Source organism: Leopardus geoffroyi, chromosome C1 (assembly GCF_018350155.1).
Source record: "Leopardus geoffroyi isolate Oge1 chromosome C1, O.geoffroyi_Oge1_pat1.0, whole genome shotgun sequence".
NCBI classification, from domain to species: domain Eukaryota; kingdom Metazoa; phylum Chordata; class Mammalia; order Carnivora; family Felidae; genus Leopardus; species Leopardus geoffroyi.
The window spans coordinates 104,058,573-104,074,649 of NC_059328.1; the positions used below are offsets into that span (position 1 = coordinate 104,058,573).

Consider the following 16,077-nt stretch of genomic DNA (forward strand, 5'->3'; position numbering starts at 1 on the left):
TTCCATATTACCCATGAGTATATCTATGTAATACAATCCCTACTTCAGCTCAGAACAGAAACTACTTCTCCTTTTTAATCATCTGTATATACCTAAAAAAATTAAATACAAAGTAAATTCCGAAACATTATTTCTACAGATAAATTCATCTTATGTGGCACTCTCAATGCCATATTCTTTATGTGCATTTTGTGTACATTCATTTTGTGTCTCATCTGTAGGTATTTGTGGATTTCAGTGTGATTACAGAAAAGGCTGATTGGACTTTCTGTTTTGGTGACTTTCCTGCTGGGGCTGTGTTTGCACAAAGAGGAGCTTTGTCAGCTTGTTAATTTTGATCAGTATAGATGAATGGAAGATTCTGGATTTTAATGGATCTAATGTTATAGTAAATTGATGTCAATGCCTATTCAGAGGACCTTTATAAATCCTGATTCATTCAGTGGAGAAGATAAATGAAGATAGTATGTTCAATTAACTAAGCTACTAAAAAGTTTTTCCCAAGACATAGCCTTTAGAGGAACATATCATTTTTAACAGCTTTATGGAGGTGTAATTGACATTCAGTAAACTGCACATATTTAAAGGGTATAGTTGGGTAAGTTTTGACCTATGTAGACACCTGTCCAACAACTATCACCACACTTTGGAGAGAACATACCCATCCATCACTTCCAAAAGCTTCCTTGTACCCCCTTGTAATGTCTCTCTCATGTGTCCCCAGGTAACCACTTATATTTTCTAGAATTTTATGTATATAGAGTCTTAAATTATGTACCCTTTTTCTGTCTGGCAGCTTTTACTCAGCATAATTACTTTATGTTTCATTCATGTTATCGTGTGGTCAATAGTTTATTCCTTCTCATTGCTGAGTAGTATTCCGTTGTGTTATTGTACCACAGTCTGTTTATCTGTTCACCTGCTGATGGGTATTTGTTTCCACTTTGGGGATGTTTCAAATAAAGCTGCTATGAACATCTGTGTACAAGTTTGTATGTGGACATGTGCTCTCTTTCCTGTTATGAGGAAACACTTAGGCTAGGTCACATGGCAAATGTATGAAATGGCCAAACTTTTCCAAAGAGGTTGTACCCTATTACATTCCCACCTGCAGTGTTTGAGAATTTCGTTTACTCCACATCCGTGCTGACATTTTGTAGTCAGTCTTTTAGACATTCTAATAGATATGAGGTGGCATTGAATTGTTTAATTTGTATTTTCCTAATGCCTAATGATGTTGAACAACTTTTCATGTGTTGATTTGCCACCTGTATATGTGAGAGGGTGGGGTAACTATTTGCCATCTTTTAAATTAGGCTTCTTGGGGCGCCTGGGTGGCGCAGTCGGTTAAGCGTCCGACTTCAGCCAGGTCACGATCTCGCGGACCGTGAGTTCGAGCCCCGCGTCGGGCTCTGGGCTGATGGCTCAGAGCCTGGAGCCTGTTTCTGGTTCTGTGTCTCCCTCTCTCTCTCTGCCCCTCCCCCGTTCATGCTCTGTCTCTCTCTGTCCCAAAAATAAATAAAAAATGTCGAAAAAAAAAAAATTTTAAAAAAATAAATTAGGCTTCTTTTTTATTGGGTTTTGCATATTTTTTCACTGCATTCTGGAAACCCTTTATCAAATGTGATTTTCACATATTCTCTCCCAGTCACTGGCTTGGCTTGTCATTCTCTTAGTATCTTTCAAAGAATTGAAGTTCTTAATTTCGATGAAGTCTGCTGTATCTTTTGTTTTCTATTATGGGTTATGCTTTTGGTGTTGTATCTAAGAAATCTTGGCCTAACCCAAGGTCACAAAGATATTTTTCTTGTCTTATTCTATACATTTTATAGTTTGAGGTTTTTACATTTAGGTCCATGATCCATCTGGTGTTAATTTTCTCATATGATGTTGGAGTGTGGATCCAAGTTCATTTTTTTCGCATATCTACTTGTTGTAGCACCATTTGTGGAAAAGATTATCCTTTCTCCATTGAATTGACTTTGCAATTTTGTCAAAAACTAATTGACCATATATTTTTTCTATTTGTTTTTTCCTATTGATATATATGTTAATAAGTCTTGAAATAAATAATACTCTTTTTTTCTCCTTTTTTAAAATTTGTTTTGGCCATTCTGTGCCCTTTGCATTTCCATATGAATTTTAGAATCAGTTTTTAATTACTGCTGAATACAAAAATACTGCTGAAATATGTATTAGAATGTCATTGAATCTTCAGATCAATTTGACTTAATTTTGACTTAATATTGAGTCTTACAATTCATGAACATGGTGTAACCATTTATTTAGATCTTCTGTAGTTTCACTCAGCATTGTTTATAGTTTTTAGTGTATAGGTCTTTTACATTTTTCAGATTTATCTCAAATATATTTTTGATGTTATTATAAATGGGAATGTTTTTATAATTTCAGTTTCTGAGTGTTACTAGATACACAATTGTATCTAGTATAATTATGTAGTTACACAGTTGATTCTTGTCTGTTGATTTCATATCCTGCAACCTTGCTAAACCCGCTTATTTTTAAAGTTTTTTGTAGATTTCATAGGATTTTTTCTACATAGACCATCTGTTCTCTGCAAATACAGTTTTACTTCCTTGTTTCTTTTCTGGATGCCTTTTATTTCTTTTCTTCTCTTCCCTTCCCCTCCCCTTCTACTCCCCTCCCCTTCCCCTCCCCTCCCCTTCCTCTCCCCTCCCCTCCATTCCCTTCCCTTCCCTTCCCTTCCCTACCCTTCCCCTCCCTTTCCCTCCCCTCCCATCCCATCCCATTCTATCTCATCTTTCTTCTCCTTCAGCCATATCACACCAAAGTACAAAATTAAACAAGTGGTAAGAGCAGTCATCCTAATCTTTTTCTTCATCTTGGGGGGAAAGCATCCAGTCTTATGCCGTGAAGTATGGTGTTAGCTGTTAGCTTTTCCTAGATGCCCTTTATCAGGTTGAGGAAGTCCCTTCTATTCATAGTTTCTTGAGTGTTTTTAATCATGAACACGTGTTTGATTTTGTCAAATGCTTTTTCTGCATCTATTGAGAGGACCATATGATATTTTTTCTTTTTAGTTGGCTGGTATAGTATATTACATTGATTCAAAATGTAGCATTTCAGATGTGTGTTGTATTTTTATTTCATTCAGTTCAAAATATGTATAATTCCTTTTCCTTGACTCATGGGTTATTTAGAAGTATGTTATCCAATATTTGGTGATCAGAGGAATATCATCCTGTAATTGATTTCAAGTTTAAACCATGTGATCTGAGAATGTACTTTGATTTGTCTTAAATTTGATCTCTTCAAATTTATTGAGACTTGTTTTCTGCCCAGAATATTTTCAACCATGGCTAATATCCATCCCATGTGCACTTGAGTAGAATGTGTATTTTGCTCTTGCTGGTTAGAATGTTGTATAAATCTCAATTAGATCAAGTTGGTTGGTAGTATTGTTAGTTTTCTGTATCCTTGCCGATTTTTCTATCTTCTCAGTTATTGAGAGGAGGTGATGACATTTCAAACCATTGTTATGGATTTGTCTATTTCTCTTTTTAGTTCTCTGTGCTTTGTGCTTTTTTTTTTTTTTACTTATAATTAACATACAATGTTTCAGGTGTACAATATATTTGATTCAACAATTCAACACATTGCTGAGTGCTCACCACTATAAGTGTGGTCACCGTCTGTCACCATACGATGTTATACAATATTATAGACCATATTCTCTATGCTGTGCATTGCATCTCCATGACTTATTTATTTTATAACTAAGAATTTGTGCCTCTTAATCCCCTTTATCCATTTCACACATTCCTTTACTTACCTACCTTCTGGCAACCGCCAGTTTGTTATATGTATTTAAGAGTCTGTTTACTTCTTTGTTCATTTGTTTTAAGATTCTGCATGTAAGTAAAATCAGGTGTTCTTTCTTTCCTTGTCTGACTTATTTCAGTTAGCATCATACCCTCTAGGACCATCCACGTTATTGCAAATGGCTAGACCACATTCTTTTTTGTGGCTGAGTAATATTCCATTGTATAAATACATCATATCTTTTTTATCCATTCATCTATTGATGGGCACTTGGGTTGCTTCTATATCTCCACTGTTGTAAATAATGCTCAGTAAATATAGGGGTGCCTATAGTTTTTCGAATTAGCATTTTCATACTCTTTCTGTAAATACCCAGTAGCAGGATTACTGGATCATATGGTATTTTTATTTTTAATTATTTGAAAAACCCCCATACTGTTTTCCACAGTGGCTATACCAATTAACGTTCCCACCAACACTGCATAAGGGTTCCTTTTACTTTACATCCTCACCAACACTTGTTATTTCTTGTCTTTTTTATTCTAGGCATTCTGGCAGGTGTAAGGTGATGTCTTATTGTGGTTTTGATTTGCAGTTCCCTGATGACTAGTGATGTTGAACATCTTTTCAAGTGTTTGCGGGCCATCTCTTTGTCTTCTTTGGAAAAATACCTCTTTAGTTCCTCTGCCCACTTTTTAATTGGATTGTGTTTGGGGTGTTGAGTTGTATAAGTTCTTTATGTATTTTGGATGTTAATCCCTTATCAGATACATCATTTGCAAATACCTTTTCCCGTTCAGTAGGTTGCCTTTTCATTTTGTTAATGATTTCTTTCACTGTGCAAAAGCTTCTTACTTTGGTGTAGTCCTAGTAGTTAATGTTTGTTTTTGTTTCTCTTGCCTTGCAAGACATATTTACAAAAATGTTGCTATGGTCAGTGTCAGAGTAATTACTGCCTATGTTTTCTTCTAGGAGTTTTACAGTTTCAGATCTCACATTTAGATACGTAATCCACTTTTAGTATATTTTTGTATGTGGTATAAGAAAGTGGTCCAGTTTCATTCTTTTGCATATAGCTGTCCAGTTTTCCCAACACCATTTATTGAAGAGACAGTCTTTTCTCCACTGTATATTCTTGCCTCCTTTGTCATAGATTAATTGACCGTATAAGCATGGGTTTGTTTCTCAGCTCTCTATTTAGTTCTATTGATCTAGCTGTCTGTTTATGTGCCATTACCATACTGTTTTGATTACTACAGTTTAGTAGCATATCTTGAACTCCAGGATTGTGAGACCTCCAGCGTTGTTCTTTTTCACAATTGCTTTGGCTGTTCAGGGTGTTCCGTGGTTCCATACAGATGTTAGGATTATTCGTTCTAGTCTGTGAAAAATACAGTTGGCACGTAGGGATTGCTTGAATCTGTAGATTGCTATGGGTAGCATGGACGTTTTAATAATGCTGATTCTTTCAGTCCTTGAGCACAGAATAACTTTCCATTTGTTTTTGTTGCTTTCAATTTCTTTCATCAATATTTTATAGTTTTCAGAGTACAGGTCTTTATCTCCTTGTTTAAGTTTATTCTTAGATCGTCTTTTTTGGTGCAGTTGTAAATAGGATTGTTTTCTTAATTTTTCTTTCTGGTACTTCATTATTAGTGTATAATTTCATTACAGAAATGCAACCAATTTCTGCATATTAATTTTGTACCTGCAACTTTACTGAATTTATTTATAAGTTCTAATAGTTTTTGGTGGCGTCTCTGAGGGTTTCTATATATATTATTATGTCTTCTGCAGTCAGTTTAACGTCTTCCTTATTCTGAATGCTTTCTATTTCTTTTTCTTATCTGACTGCTGGAACTAGGACTTCAATATTAATGTTGAATAAAAGTGGTGAAAATGGACATCCTTGTCTTCTTCCCAGTCTTAGAGGAAAAGCTCTGTTTTTCACCATTGAGTATGGTGTTAGGTGTACATTTTTCATATATGGCCTTTATTATGCTGACGTTTGTTCCTCTAACCCCACTTTGTTCCCTCTAAAACCACTTTATCATGAATGGATGTTGTATTTTCTCAAATGCTTTTTCTGCATCTATTGAGATGAGCATATGGTTTTTATCCTTTATTTTGTTGATTTGGTTTATCATGTTTGATTTGTAAATACTGGATCACCCTGGTATTCCTGGAATAAATTCTGCTTGATCATGGTGGACAGTTTTTTTTAAGAGTATTATTGAATTCAGTCTGCTAAAATTTGTTAAGGAATTTTGCATATATGTATATCAGAAATATTGGCCTGTAGGGGCGCCTGGGTGGCTCAGTCAGTTAAGCGGCCAACTTCGGCTCAGGTCATGATCTCATGGTCAGTGAGTTCAAGCCCCACGTCAAGCTCTGTGCTGACAGCTCAGAGCCTGGAGCCTGTTTCACATTCTGTGTCTCCCTCTCTCTGACCCTCCCCCGTTCATGCTCTGTCTCTCTCTGTCTCAAAAAAAAAAAGAAAAAAGAAATATTGACGTGTAGCTTTTTTGTTTGTTTGTTTCTGTAGTGTCTGTCTGGTCTTGGTATCAGGGATTTTAAATCCTGGCCTCATAGAGTGAATTTAGAAGTTTCCCTCCTCTTCTATTTTTTGAAATCGTTTGAGAATAGGTATTAACTCTCTTTCTTTCTTTCTATAGATAATGTTACATTAGTTTAAGGTGTACAACAAGCATGGAATATCTTTCCATTTGATTCATCTTCACTTTTTTTCATCAGTGCTTTATAGTTTTCACAGTGTAGGTCTTTCGCCTCTTTGGTGTTAAGTCTTTGTTTAATGTTTGGTAGAATTCACCTGTGGGACGATCTGATCCTGGGCTTCTGTTGTTGTTGTTGTTTTATTATTACTGATTGAATTTCATTGCTACTAATTGCTCTGTTTAGATTTTCTATTTCTTCCTGATTCAGTTTTAGAGGATTATATGTTTCTAGGAATTTATCCATTTCTTCTAGATTGTCCAGTTTGTTGGCATAGTTTTTCATTATAGTCTCTTCTTTCTAAAAAAAATTTTTTTAATGCTTATTTATTTTTGAAAGAGACAGAGACAGAATGCTAGTGGGTTAGGGGCAGAGAGAGAGGGAGACAGAATCCAAAGCAGACTCCAGGCTCCAAGCTGTCAGCACAGAGCCCGACGCGGGGCTCAAACTCACGAGCTGTGAGATCAGGACCCGAGCTGAAGTCGTTGGCTCAACCAACTGAGCCACCCAGGCACCCCCATTATAGTCTCTTCTAATCCTTTGTATTTCTGTCGTGTCAATGGTTATTTCTCCTCCTTTATTTCTGATTTTGAGTCTTCTCTCTTGATGAGTCTGGCTAAAGGTGTATCAATTTTGTTGATCTTTTCAAAGAAACAGGTTCTGGTTTCATTGGATTTGTGGGGTTTTGGTTTTGTGTGGGTTTTTTTTTCCCCCTCTATTTCATTTATTTCTGCTCTAATCTTTATTGCTTCCTTCCTTCTGCTAGCTTTGGGCTTTGTTCTTTCAAAGTCTAGCTCTTTTAGGTGTGAGGTTAGATTATTTGAGATTTTTTGTTTGTTTCTTGAGTTAGTTTTGTATTGCTATGAAATTCCCTCTTAGAATGGCTTTCTTTACTGCATCTCAAAGACTTGGAACCATCGTGTTTTCATTTTCATTTGTCTCCTTGTATTCTTTTTTATTTCCTCCTTGATTCCTTGGTTGACCCATTCATTGTGTAGGAGCATGCTATTTAGCCTCCATGTATTGGTATTCTTTTTAGATTTTTTTCTTGTGATCAATTTTTAGTTTCATATCATTGTGGTTGGAAAAGATGCATGATATGATCTCAGTCTTCTTAAATTTATTGAGATTGTTTGTGGCCTAACAAGTTATCTATCCTGGGGACTGTTCAATGGGTACTTGAAAAGAATGTGTATTTAATGGTTTTTTGGATGGGATGTTCAGTATATCCTTTTTAAGTCCATTTGGTCTAATTGTTATTCAAAGCCACTGTTTCCTTATTGGTTTCTGTCTGGATAATCTACATTGATATACGTGGAGTGTTAGTTGTCTGTTATTATTTATGCATTTAGGTACTCCTGTGTTGAGGGCATAGATATTTAGTTGTTATATACTCTTATTTGATTGACCCCTTTATGATTACATAGTGGCTTTCTTTGTCTCTTGCTATAGTCTTTGTTTTAAAGTCTACTTTATCTAATGTAAGTATTGCTACTCTACCTTTTTTTTCTACCTTTTGCATGGGGCATTTTTTCCAGCCCTTCATGTTCAGTCTGTATATGTCTTTAGGTCTGAAGTGAGCCTCTTAAAGGAGCATATAGATGGGTCTTGTTTTTTTATCCATTCAGTCACCCTCTGTCTTTTGATTAGAGAATTTAGACCATTTACATTCAAAGTAATTATTGAGGGGAGCCTGAGTGGCTCAGTTGGTTGAATGTCAGACTCTTGATTTCAGCTCAGGTCATGATCCCAGGGTTATGGGATCAAGCCCATATCGGGCTCCACGCTGAGAATGGAGCCTGCTTAAGATTCTCTCTCTCTCTTCTTCTGCCCTTCTCCCCCACTCATGTGCATGCTATGAGCATGCACTGTCTGTGTCTGTCTGTCTCTAAATAAATATAGATAGATAGATAGATAGATAGATAGATACTTATGTACTTCTTGCCATTTTGTTCATTGTTTCTGGTTGTTTTTGTAGTACTCTGCTCCTTTCTTCTTCTGTTACTCTCTTCCCTTGTGTTTTGTTGGTTTTCTTTAGTGTTATGCTTGGATTCCTTTCTTTTTACTTTAAGGTATCTATTGTAGGATTTTGATTTGTGATTGGCATTAGGTTTATATATAACATCTTAGGTGTATAGCAGTCTGTAAAGTTGACCAAACTTAAGTTCGAGCTTAAGTTCACACACACTCTAAAAGTACATTTTTATTCCCTCTCCACATTTTATGTAGATGATGTCATATTTTACATCTCTTTATTTTGTGTATTCCTTGACTGGTTTTTGTAGACATAATTGATTTTATTACTTTTGCTCCATACTGGCTTTACAAGTGATTAATCTATTATGTGTAGAATTTTTTTAAGTTTATTTATTTATTTTGAGAGTGCACACGGGCAGGGGAGAAGCGGGGCGGGGGGGTGGTGGCAATGGGGGGAGAGAGAATCCCAAGCAAGCTTTCATTGTCAGCTCAGAGCCCAATGCAGGGGTCAGTCCCATGAACGTGAGATCATGGTGTGAGATGAGATCAAGAGTCGGACACTCAACCAACTGAGCCACCCAGGCGCCCCTCTACTGTCTATTATATGTTTGCTTTTACCTGTGAAACTTTTTCCTTTCATAATTTTCTCCTAATTATGGCCTTTTCTTTCCACTCAAAGAATTCCCTTTGACATTTCTTGTAAGGCTTATTTAGTGGTGATTTCATCCTTGAACTTTTGTCTGGGAAACTTTTTGTATCTTTTTTTATTCTGAATGATAATCTTGCTTGTAGAGTATTCTTGGTTCCAGGTCTTCCTTCCAGTACTTTGAATATATCATGCCACTGCCTTCTGGCCTACAAAGTTTCTGGTGAAAAATCAACTAATAGCTTTGTAAGGTCCCCCTTCTGTAGTAACTGGTTTTATTTTTCTCTTGCTGCTTTTTTTTTTTTTTAATTTTTTTTTAATGTTTATTTATTTTTGAAGGAGAGAGAGACAGAGTGTGAGTGGGGGAGGGGCAGAGAGAGAGGGAGACACAGAATCGGAAGCAGGCTCTGGGCTCTGAGCTGTTAGCACAGAGCCCAACGCGGGGCTCGAACCCATGAACTGTGAGATCATGACCTGAGCCGAAGTCGGACACTCAACCGACTGAGCCACCCAGGCACCCCTCTTGCTGCTTTTAAAATTCTCTCTTTATCATTACTTCCTGCTGTTTTCATTATTACACATCTTGGTGTGGACCTCTTTGGGTTAATCTTGTTAGGGGCTCTCTGTGCTTTCTGGATTCGGATGTCTGTTTCCTTCCCCAGATTAGACAAGTTTTTAGCTGTTATTTCTTCAAAGACGTTTTCTGCCCCCTTCTCTCTCTCTTCTCCTTCTGGGATCCCTATAATACGAATGTTATTACACTTGATGGTGTTGCTGAGTTCCTTTAACCTTTTCTCATTTTTTATTCCTTTTTTTTCCTTTTTGCTGTTTAGCTTTGTTGCTTTCCATTACCCTGTCTTTTTTTTTTTTTTTTTTAATTTTTTTTTTCAACGTTTATTTATTTTTGGGACAGAGAGAGACAGAGCATGAACGGGGGAGGGGCAGAGAGAGAGGGAGACACAGAATCGGAAACAGGCTCCAGGCTCTGAGCCATCAGCCCAGAGCCCGACGCGGGGCTCAAACTCACGGACCGCGAGATCGTGACCTGGCTGAAGTCGGACGCTTAACCGACTGCGCCACCCAGGCGCCCCCCATTACCCTGTCTTCCAGATTGCTGATCCATTCTGCATCCTCTAATCTGCCCTTCCCTCTGGTGTGCTTTTTTTAATTTTAGTTATTGCATTCTTCATCTCTAGTTCTTTTTTATGTCTTTGTTGAAGTTCTCCTTGAGTTCATCCACTTTTTCTCAAGTCCAATGAGTATCTTTATGACCATTGCTTTGAATTCTTTATCTAGGTATATTGCCTATCTGAGTTTGATTAGCTCTTTTGCTGTGATTTTGTCCTGTGCTTTCATTTGGGACATATTCCTCTGTCTCCTCATTTTATCTAGCTCTCTGTTTGTTTCTGTGTATTGGGGGCCAGCTGTGACTCCTGGTCTTGATAGTAATGGCCTTGTGTAGAAGAGACCCAGTGGTGCCCTGTAGTGCAGTGTCCCTGGTCACCAAAACCAGGTGCTCCAAGGGTGTCTCCTCTGTGGGAAACATGCGCCCTACTGCTGTGGCTGAGTTGCATTTGCCTTCAGCCCAGATGGCTGCAGTGACCTGCTCTGCCTGCTCTGGGCACACTGGGCACGGTTTGGTCCCTGCACAGCCAACTAAGAGGCTCAGCTGCTGGAACTGTGGGCACACTGATGTAATCTCTCCCCTTCCCCAAGACAGCAGTCCCTCTGGAGTGGTGCTGGTCCCTGCTAAGGCTGCTTGTAGTAGGGCAGGAGCTGTGCTAGAGGGCCACCTGCCGAGGCAGGCAGGTCCCCAGGTGACCATGGGGCAAGGGCACTTGGTGCTAGCGAGATAGGTAGGGAGTATTAGCCCTGGTGCCCACAGGTGTCTGGCTATCTAGGCTGGGGGAGGAGAAGAGAAATGATGCCCAGCAGTTTTGTTCTTGAAGTCTCCCTGCGCCTCCAGCACATACTGAGATTAATAAATGAATATTCCTCACATATACCCTGGACACTTTTCAAACTGCTGCTTCTTTGCTGTCTCTCAGGCCAAGTTATTTATTCTAGCTCTTCAAGGGCAGGGACTTCGTTTCCTATTGCCCTCTGGCTCTTCCAGAGTTAGGCCTTGCTAATTTTTAAAGTACCTGGAGTTTAGCCCTGCTGATTTTACAAGCTCCCAAAGTTAAGCCCCACTGGTTTTCAAAGCCACATGTTACCAGAATTCCTCATCCCACTGCCTGGGGTGCCTAGGGTGGGGTCCGATCCTCTCCTCTGTGCTTGTGGTGTCCCTCCTGTTTGTGGTTAGTCTCACAGACGGTTGGGGGTTGGTTCCCAACCGTGTCTCAGCCCCTCCTACCCTTTTCAATGTGGCCTCCCAACACTTAACTGTGGATGGTCTGTTCTGCCAATCTTCCGGTGGTTTTCAGAGTAGAGTTAGTTGCACAGATACAGCTGTTATCTTGATGTGTTTGAGACACAGTGAGCTCAGTATCCTCCTACTCTACCATCTTCCTGAGACCTCTGCTTCATGTATTTTAAAGCTCTGTTATTTGGTACATGCACCTTCTGGGTCATTTTGAACCACTTATTGAAATGACCCTTTTAATCCCTGGCAGTATTTTATACTATGAAATCTACTTTGATATTAATACAGACTTCTCTTTCTCTTTATTAGTGTTAGTATATCTTCTTCCATTCTTTTACTTTTAACCTATTTGTATATTTATATTTAAAGTGGATTTTTATAAACAACGTACAATTGGGTCTTGCTTTTTTATCCAGTCTTACAGTCTCTGCCATTTAATTGGCGTGTTTAGACCAAGAGTCAGCCATCTATAGCTCACAGATCAAATCCAACCACCACCTGCCTTTGTAAATAAAGTTTTACTGGAAAGACAGCCAAGGCCATTCATCTACGTATCATCTGTGGCTACTATCACTACAGTGTCAGAGTTTGCCAACCCTGGTTTAGACCATTTACATTTAATGCGATTATTAATATGGTTGGGTTGAAAACACCCATGTTGTTATTATGTTTTTTATTTGTCCCATCTGTTCTTTTTTCCATTTTTTTCTTTGTTTCTTCCTTCTTTTGGATTAATTGGATATTTTTCATAATTCCATCTGATCTCTTATTGCCTTGTCAGCTGTAACTCTCTTTTCATTATTTTAGTGATTGCTCTTAGAGCATTCAGAAAATAACCAGAGGGAATGACCCTGGAATTCCTTGATTTCACTCTAACTGTATCACCAGAATGTTACCTTTCTGACTTCTGTTAACCGAAGTTATACATGCCATATGCCATAGCCTTTTTTTCTCTTTATTCTTTACAGAAAAGATAGGGTACATAAGGACTTTTGTTTGCCTATATGTGAATAACTATAATAGATGTTTTATATGTGATTTAGATTGAGAGTAGAATTGAATTTTTAAGAACATCTACCTATAGGGTAGGTAGGATGGAACATCTACCTGTAGGATGTTATATTGATTAATTCATTATTTTGAGTCACTTTTTAAAATAGTGATTATTGAGATGCTCTAATATATAAAGGTCTGTGTCTTTACAGGCAACGATTAATATCGTTTTTGACCGGGTTGGGAAAACTGATCCTGTCACAAGAGGCATTGAGATCACTGTGAATTATCTGGGGATCCAATTTGATGTAAGAATTAAGTTTGTTTTTGTTCTTCCCATTCTCCATTGTTTTTTGACATATTCTTATAGCAAATTTGTAAAGGGCATAAAACCATAAGTGATGGCTGGTACTTATTACTGACTTAGATGCCGATTATTTCTATAGTTCGTCTTCTGCTTTTCTGTAGCTGACTGCTCCTCACCAGTTTCTCCCCACCAAATATTAGATACTTCTCTCTGTGATATATAATGAGATCTTCAAATCCAAAACTCACCTTTGATTCCTCTAGTAGAAAATTAACTACTAATTAGCGTTCCACGTTAGAAGTGAAATTATGTCTGCTGTAAAAAATTTATCTTTATCAATTAATTAATGTGGACTTTGAGCTAAAGATGGTAAGTGTAACCCGTGCAGTTTTAATTCTCTTTCTACCTGTTTTATGATACCACTATCATTAAACACTCTTGTCCCGATTTATGTTTTCTGTCTTTATTAATAGAAGAGTATATTTAAAAAAAAAATATATATATATATATATATGTATACACACGCACACACACACACACACACACATATATAGCCAATGATTCTAGTTGATTAGCACTTTGATAGTAAGCCCAGAGTCATGCTCTTAGTCCCTGTGAGGACCATTTAGCTGGGCTAGGATTCTAGTGACAGACTGCCTGCTACCCCCAGCCATCCGTCTCAGCTGGACATGCTCCTGGTAGCTAGATGCTGGATAAAATGAAAATGAACCAGAGCAAAATGAGCTCCAGTCCTTGAGAAACAATTCAAAGCACATGTTTTTGTTTTTGTTTTTAATGTTTTTATTTATTTTTGAAGGAGAGAGAGAGAGACAAGAGCATGAGCAGGGGAGGAACAGAGAGAGAGGGAGACACAGAATCCGAAGCAGGCTCCAGGCTCCGAGCTGTCAGCACAGAGCCCGACGCGGGGCTTGAACCCACGAACTGTGAGATCATGACCTGAGCCGAAGTTGGACACTTAACTGACTGAGCCACCCAGGCACCCAAAGCACGTTTTTTGATGATAAACCAATGGTGTAAACTTTTTCACGTGAAGGAACATGGTACCTTTCGTTCAAGTAGTTTATAAAATATAACCCATGCTTCACTGTTGTTACATATGTGTTTTCTTCTCCTCTTTTCATTTTTTCCTGGGCTCAGTTATTAGAAGTGTTCTTCCTTATCAGTGCTTTGTGAGGCTACTTAGTTGCTGTGTGTGTATATATATATTTAATCTACAATTCATCTGCATACTCCATGTTTCAGAATTCTGAGTAACACCTTTAGATGTTAGTAATAGCACTTCCCTGGCAGCTACTTTTCAGACCCGAATCAAGCACAGGGTTCCAAAGCTGCCTGCCACTATGAAGCAGTCCAAGAGGAGAAAAAGGTATCCTCGTGTAATTCAAGTGAAGGTCAATTATGTCCTAGACTGTAGCTGAGAATGTTTACATATTCTTTTATTATAAAAATAATAATTTCTTAAAGTTATGGGCAATGAGGGGACTATCCTTCACAGATGTTAAAAGTAATTTAGCTGCTATTTAATTTCCTTTTAACCCGTGCTTTTCACGTAATACATTGAAGCTGCATCATTAGCTCCATCTCTGTTTCCTCAGACTGACTAGTGTTATTTTCATCACTCCACTGCACTTGCTTCCGTCCTGTCTTAAGTCTCATTAAGATATCCACTGCAGGGATGCCTATGTGACTCAGTTAAGTGTCTGACTCTTGATTTCAGCTCAGGTCATGATCTCATAGTTGGTGAGTTCAAGCCCCACGTCGGGCCCACTCTGCGCTAACAGTGCAGAGCCTGCTTGAAATTCTCTCCCTGTCTCTCTCTGCCCTCCCCCACTCATGCTCCTTTTCTCTCGCTCAAATAAATAAACATTAAAAAAAAAAAAAAAAGATTTGCACTGCCACCTTCCTAGGTGTTGTTAGTTGCACCTTACTTTTCTCGCTCCCTAAAAAAAAATTTTTTTAATCAGGTAAGGCCCAATGAAGTACCCTCTCACAGTCACATAAGCAATCAGAATGTATCAGGAGAATAGCCTTCACGTGTCTCTCAACAGAGATTTCACAGATACTTTTCCTTCTTTCTATGGTGGCAGGTGAAGTTCTGGTCTCAACACATTTCCTTCATTCTGGTTGGAATCATCATCGTTACATCTATCCGAGGACTGCTGATCACTCTTACCAAGGTAGGTTGTATCATTGAGTTTAAATTTCTTATTTGCTTAATTACGTGGCACCACAAGATAATTTTACCTAATTAAGATTTCTGCCTTCTGAGATCTTAAACAACAGTCACGAATAGTTGGATTTACATCCCACGCCCATCAGATGCGTACTTTTACCAAAGGTCATAGAACGATATCATGGTCTGTTGCGTTCACTGATACGGCACCAGCATCTGGGAACAGAAGCTGGCATGCAGTAGGTGTTCCAGGGATACTTGGAATGGATGAAGAAGATTGGAGGTATTTGGGTTAGAATTTGAGTATTTGAGGTGTTTGAGGTTAGAATAACTATGAGGGTCCCTTATAAGAAGGACATGAAAGTAGGAGAAGCAGAATGTTTGGCTATTTTCTGATCAACACAGGAAGGCTTCATGGAGGCAGAAGGTAAATTTTCTCTTGGAGACGAGGTGGGGATCTCGAAATCCAAGAAGGGTTTGAATGAAACGAGTGAAGAGGTTGGGAGGGGAGGAGGAAGGATGGATCTACAGGCATCTCGCACAATTTTGGAAAGAGCTCAGGAGCCTAGTAATAATTATAAGAGCTTGGAGTGGCCTGGAGTAATCTGTTCTAATATTTCATAATGATATGAAAGTCATATGTTTCACCTAGTTTCTGACAAACTTGATACAGATTGGAATCCCTTCATGTCATAACGTAATTCTTAAAGCCCCCAAATATCCCTCTGAGCACAACATAGCAAGCGGTCTGTTTCTCTTCATGGCGTTAACTGTATCAGTCGTTCCCTATGGGATTGCTGCATGGAAGAGACTTTATTTTTTTAACGTTTATTCATTTTCGAGAGACAGAGGATGAGCATGAGCAGGGGAGGGGCAGAGAGAGAGGGAGACACAGAATCCGAAGCAGGCTCCAGGCTCCAAGCTGTCAGCACAGAGCCCGACGCGGGGCTCAGACCCATGAACTATGAGATCAAGACCTGAGCTAAAGTCGGACACTTAACCGACTGAGTCACCCAGGTGCCCCGGAAAAGACATTTTTAATTATGCTACTTAATGTT

At 38.5% G+C, this 16,077-nt stretch overlaps 1 protein-coding gene across 3 annotated transcripts in view; it reads left to right on the top strand.

Moving 5' to 3' along the window:
* Positions 1–16,077, top strand: part of GPR89A (G protein-coupled receptor 89A) — a 79,115-nt gene that overhangs the window by 62,140 nt on the left and 898 nt on the right. For all 3 annotated transcript variants that reach the window (XM_045478912.1, XM_045478911.1, XM_045478913.1), the window contains 2 exons: positions 12,731–12,826; positions 14,934–15,023. In XM_045478912.1, the coding sequence (XP_045334868.1) occupies positions 12,731–12,826; positions 14,934–15,023 (186 nt within the window). The remainder of the gene's footprint in view (positions 1–12,730; positions 12,827–14,933; positions 15,024–16,077) is intronic.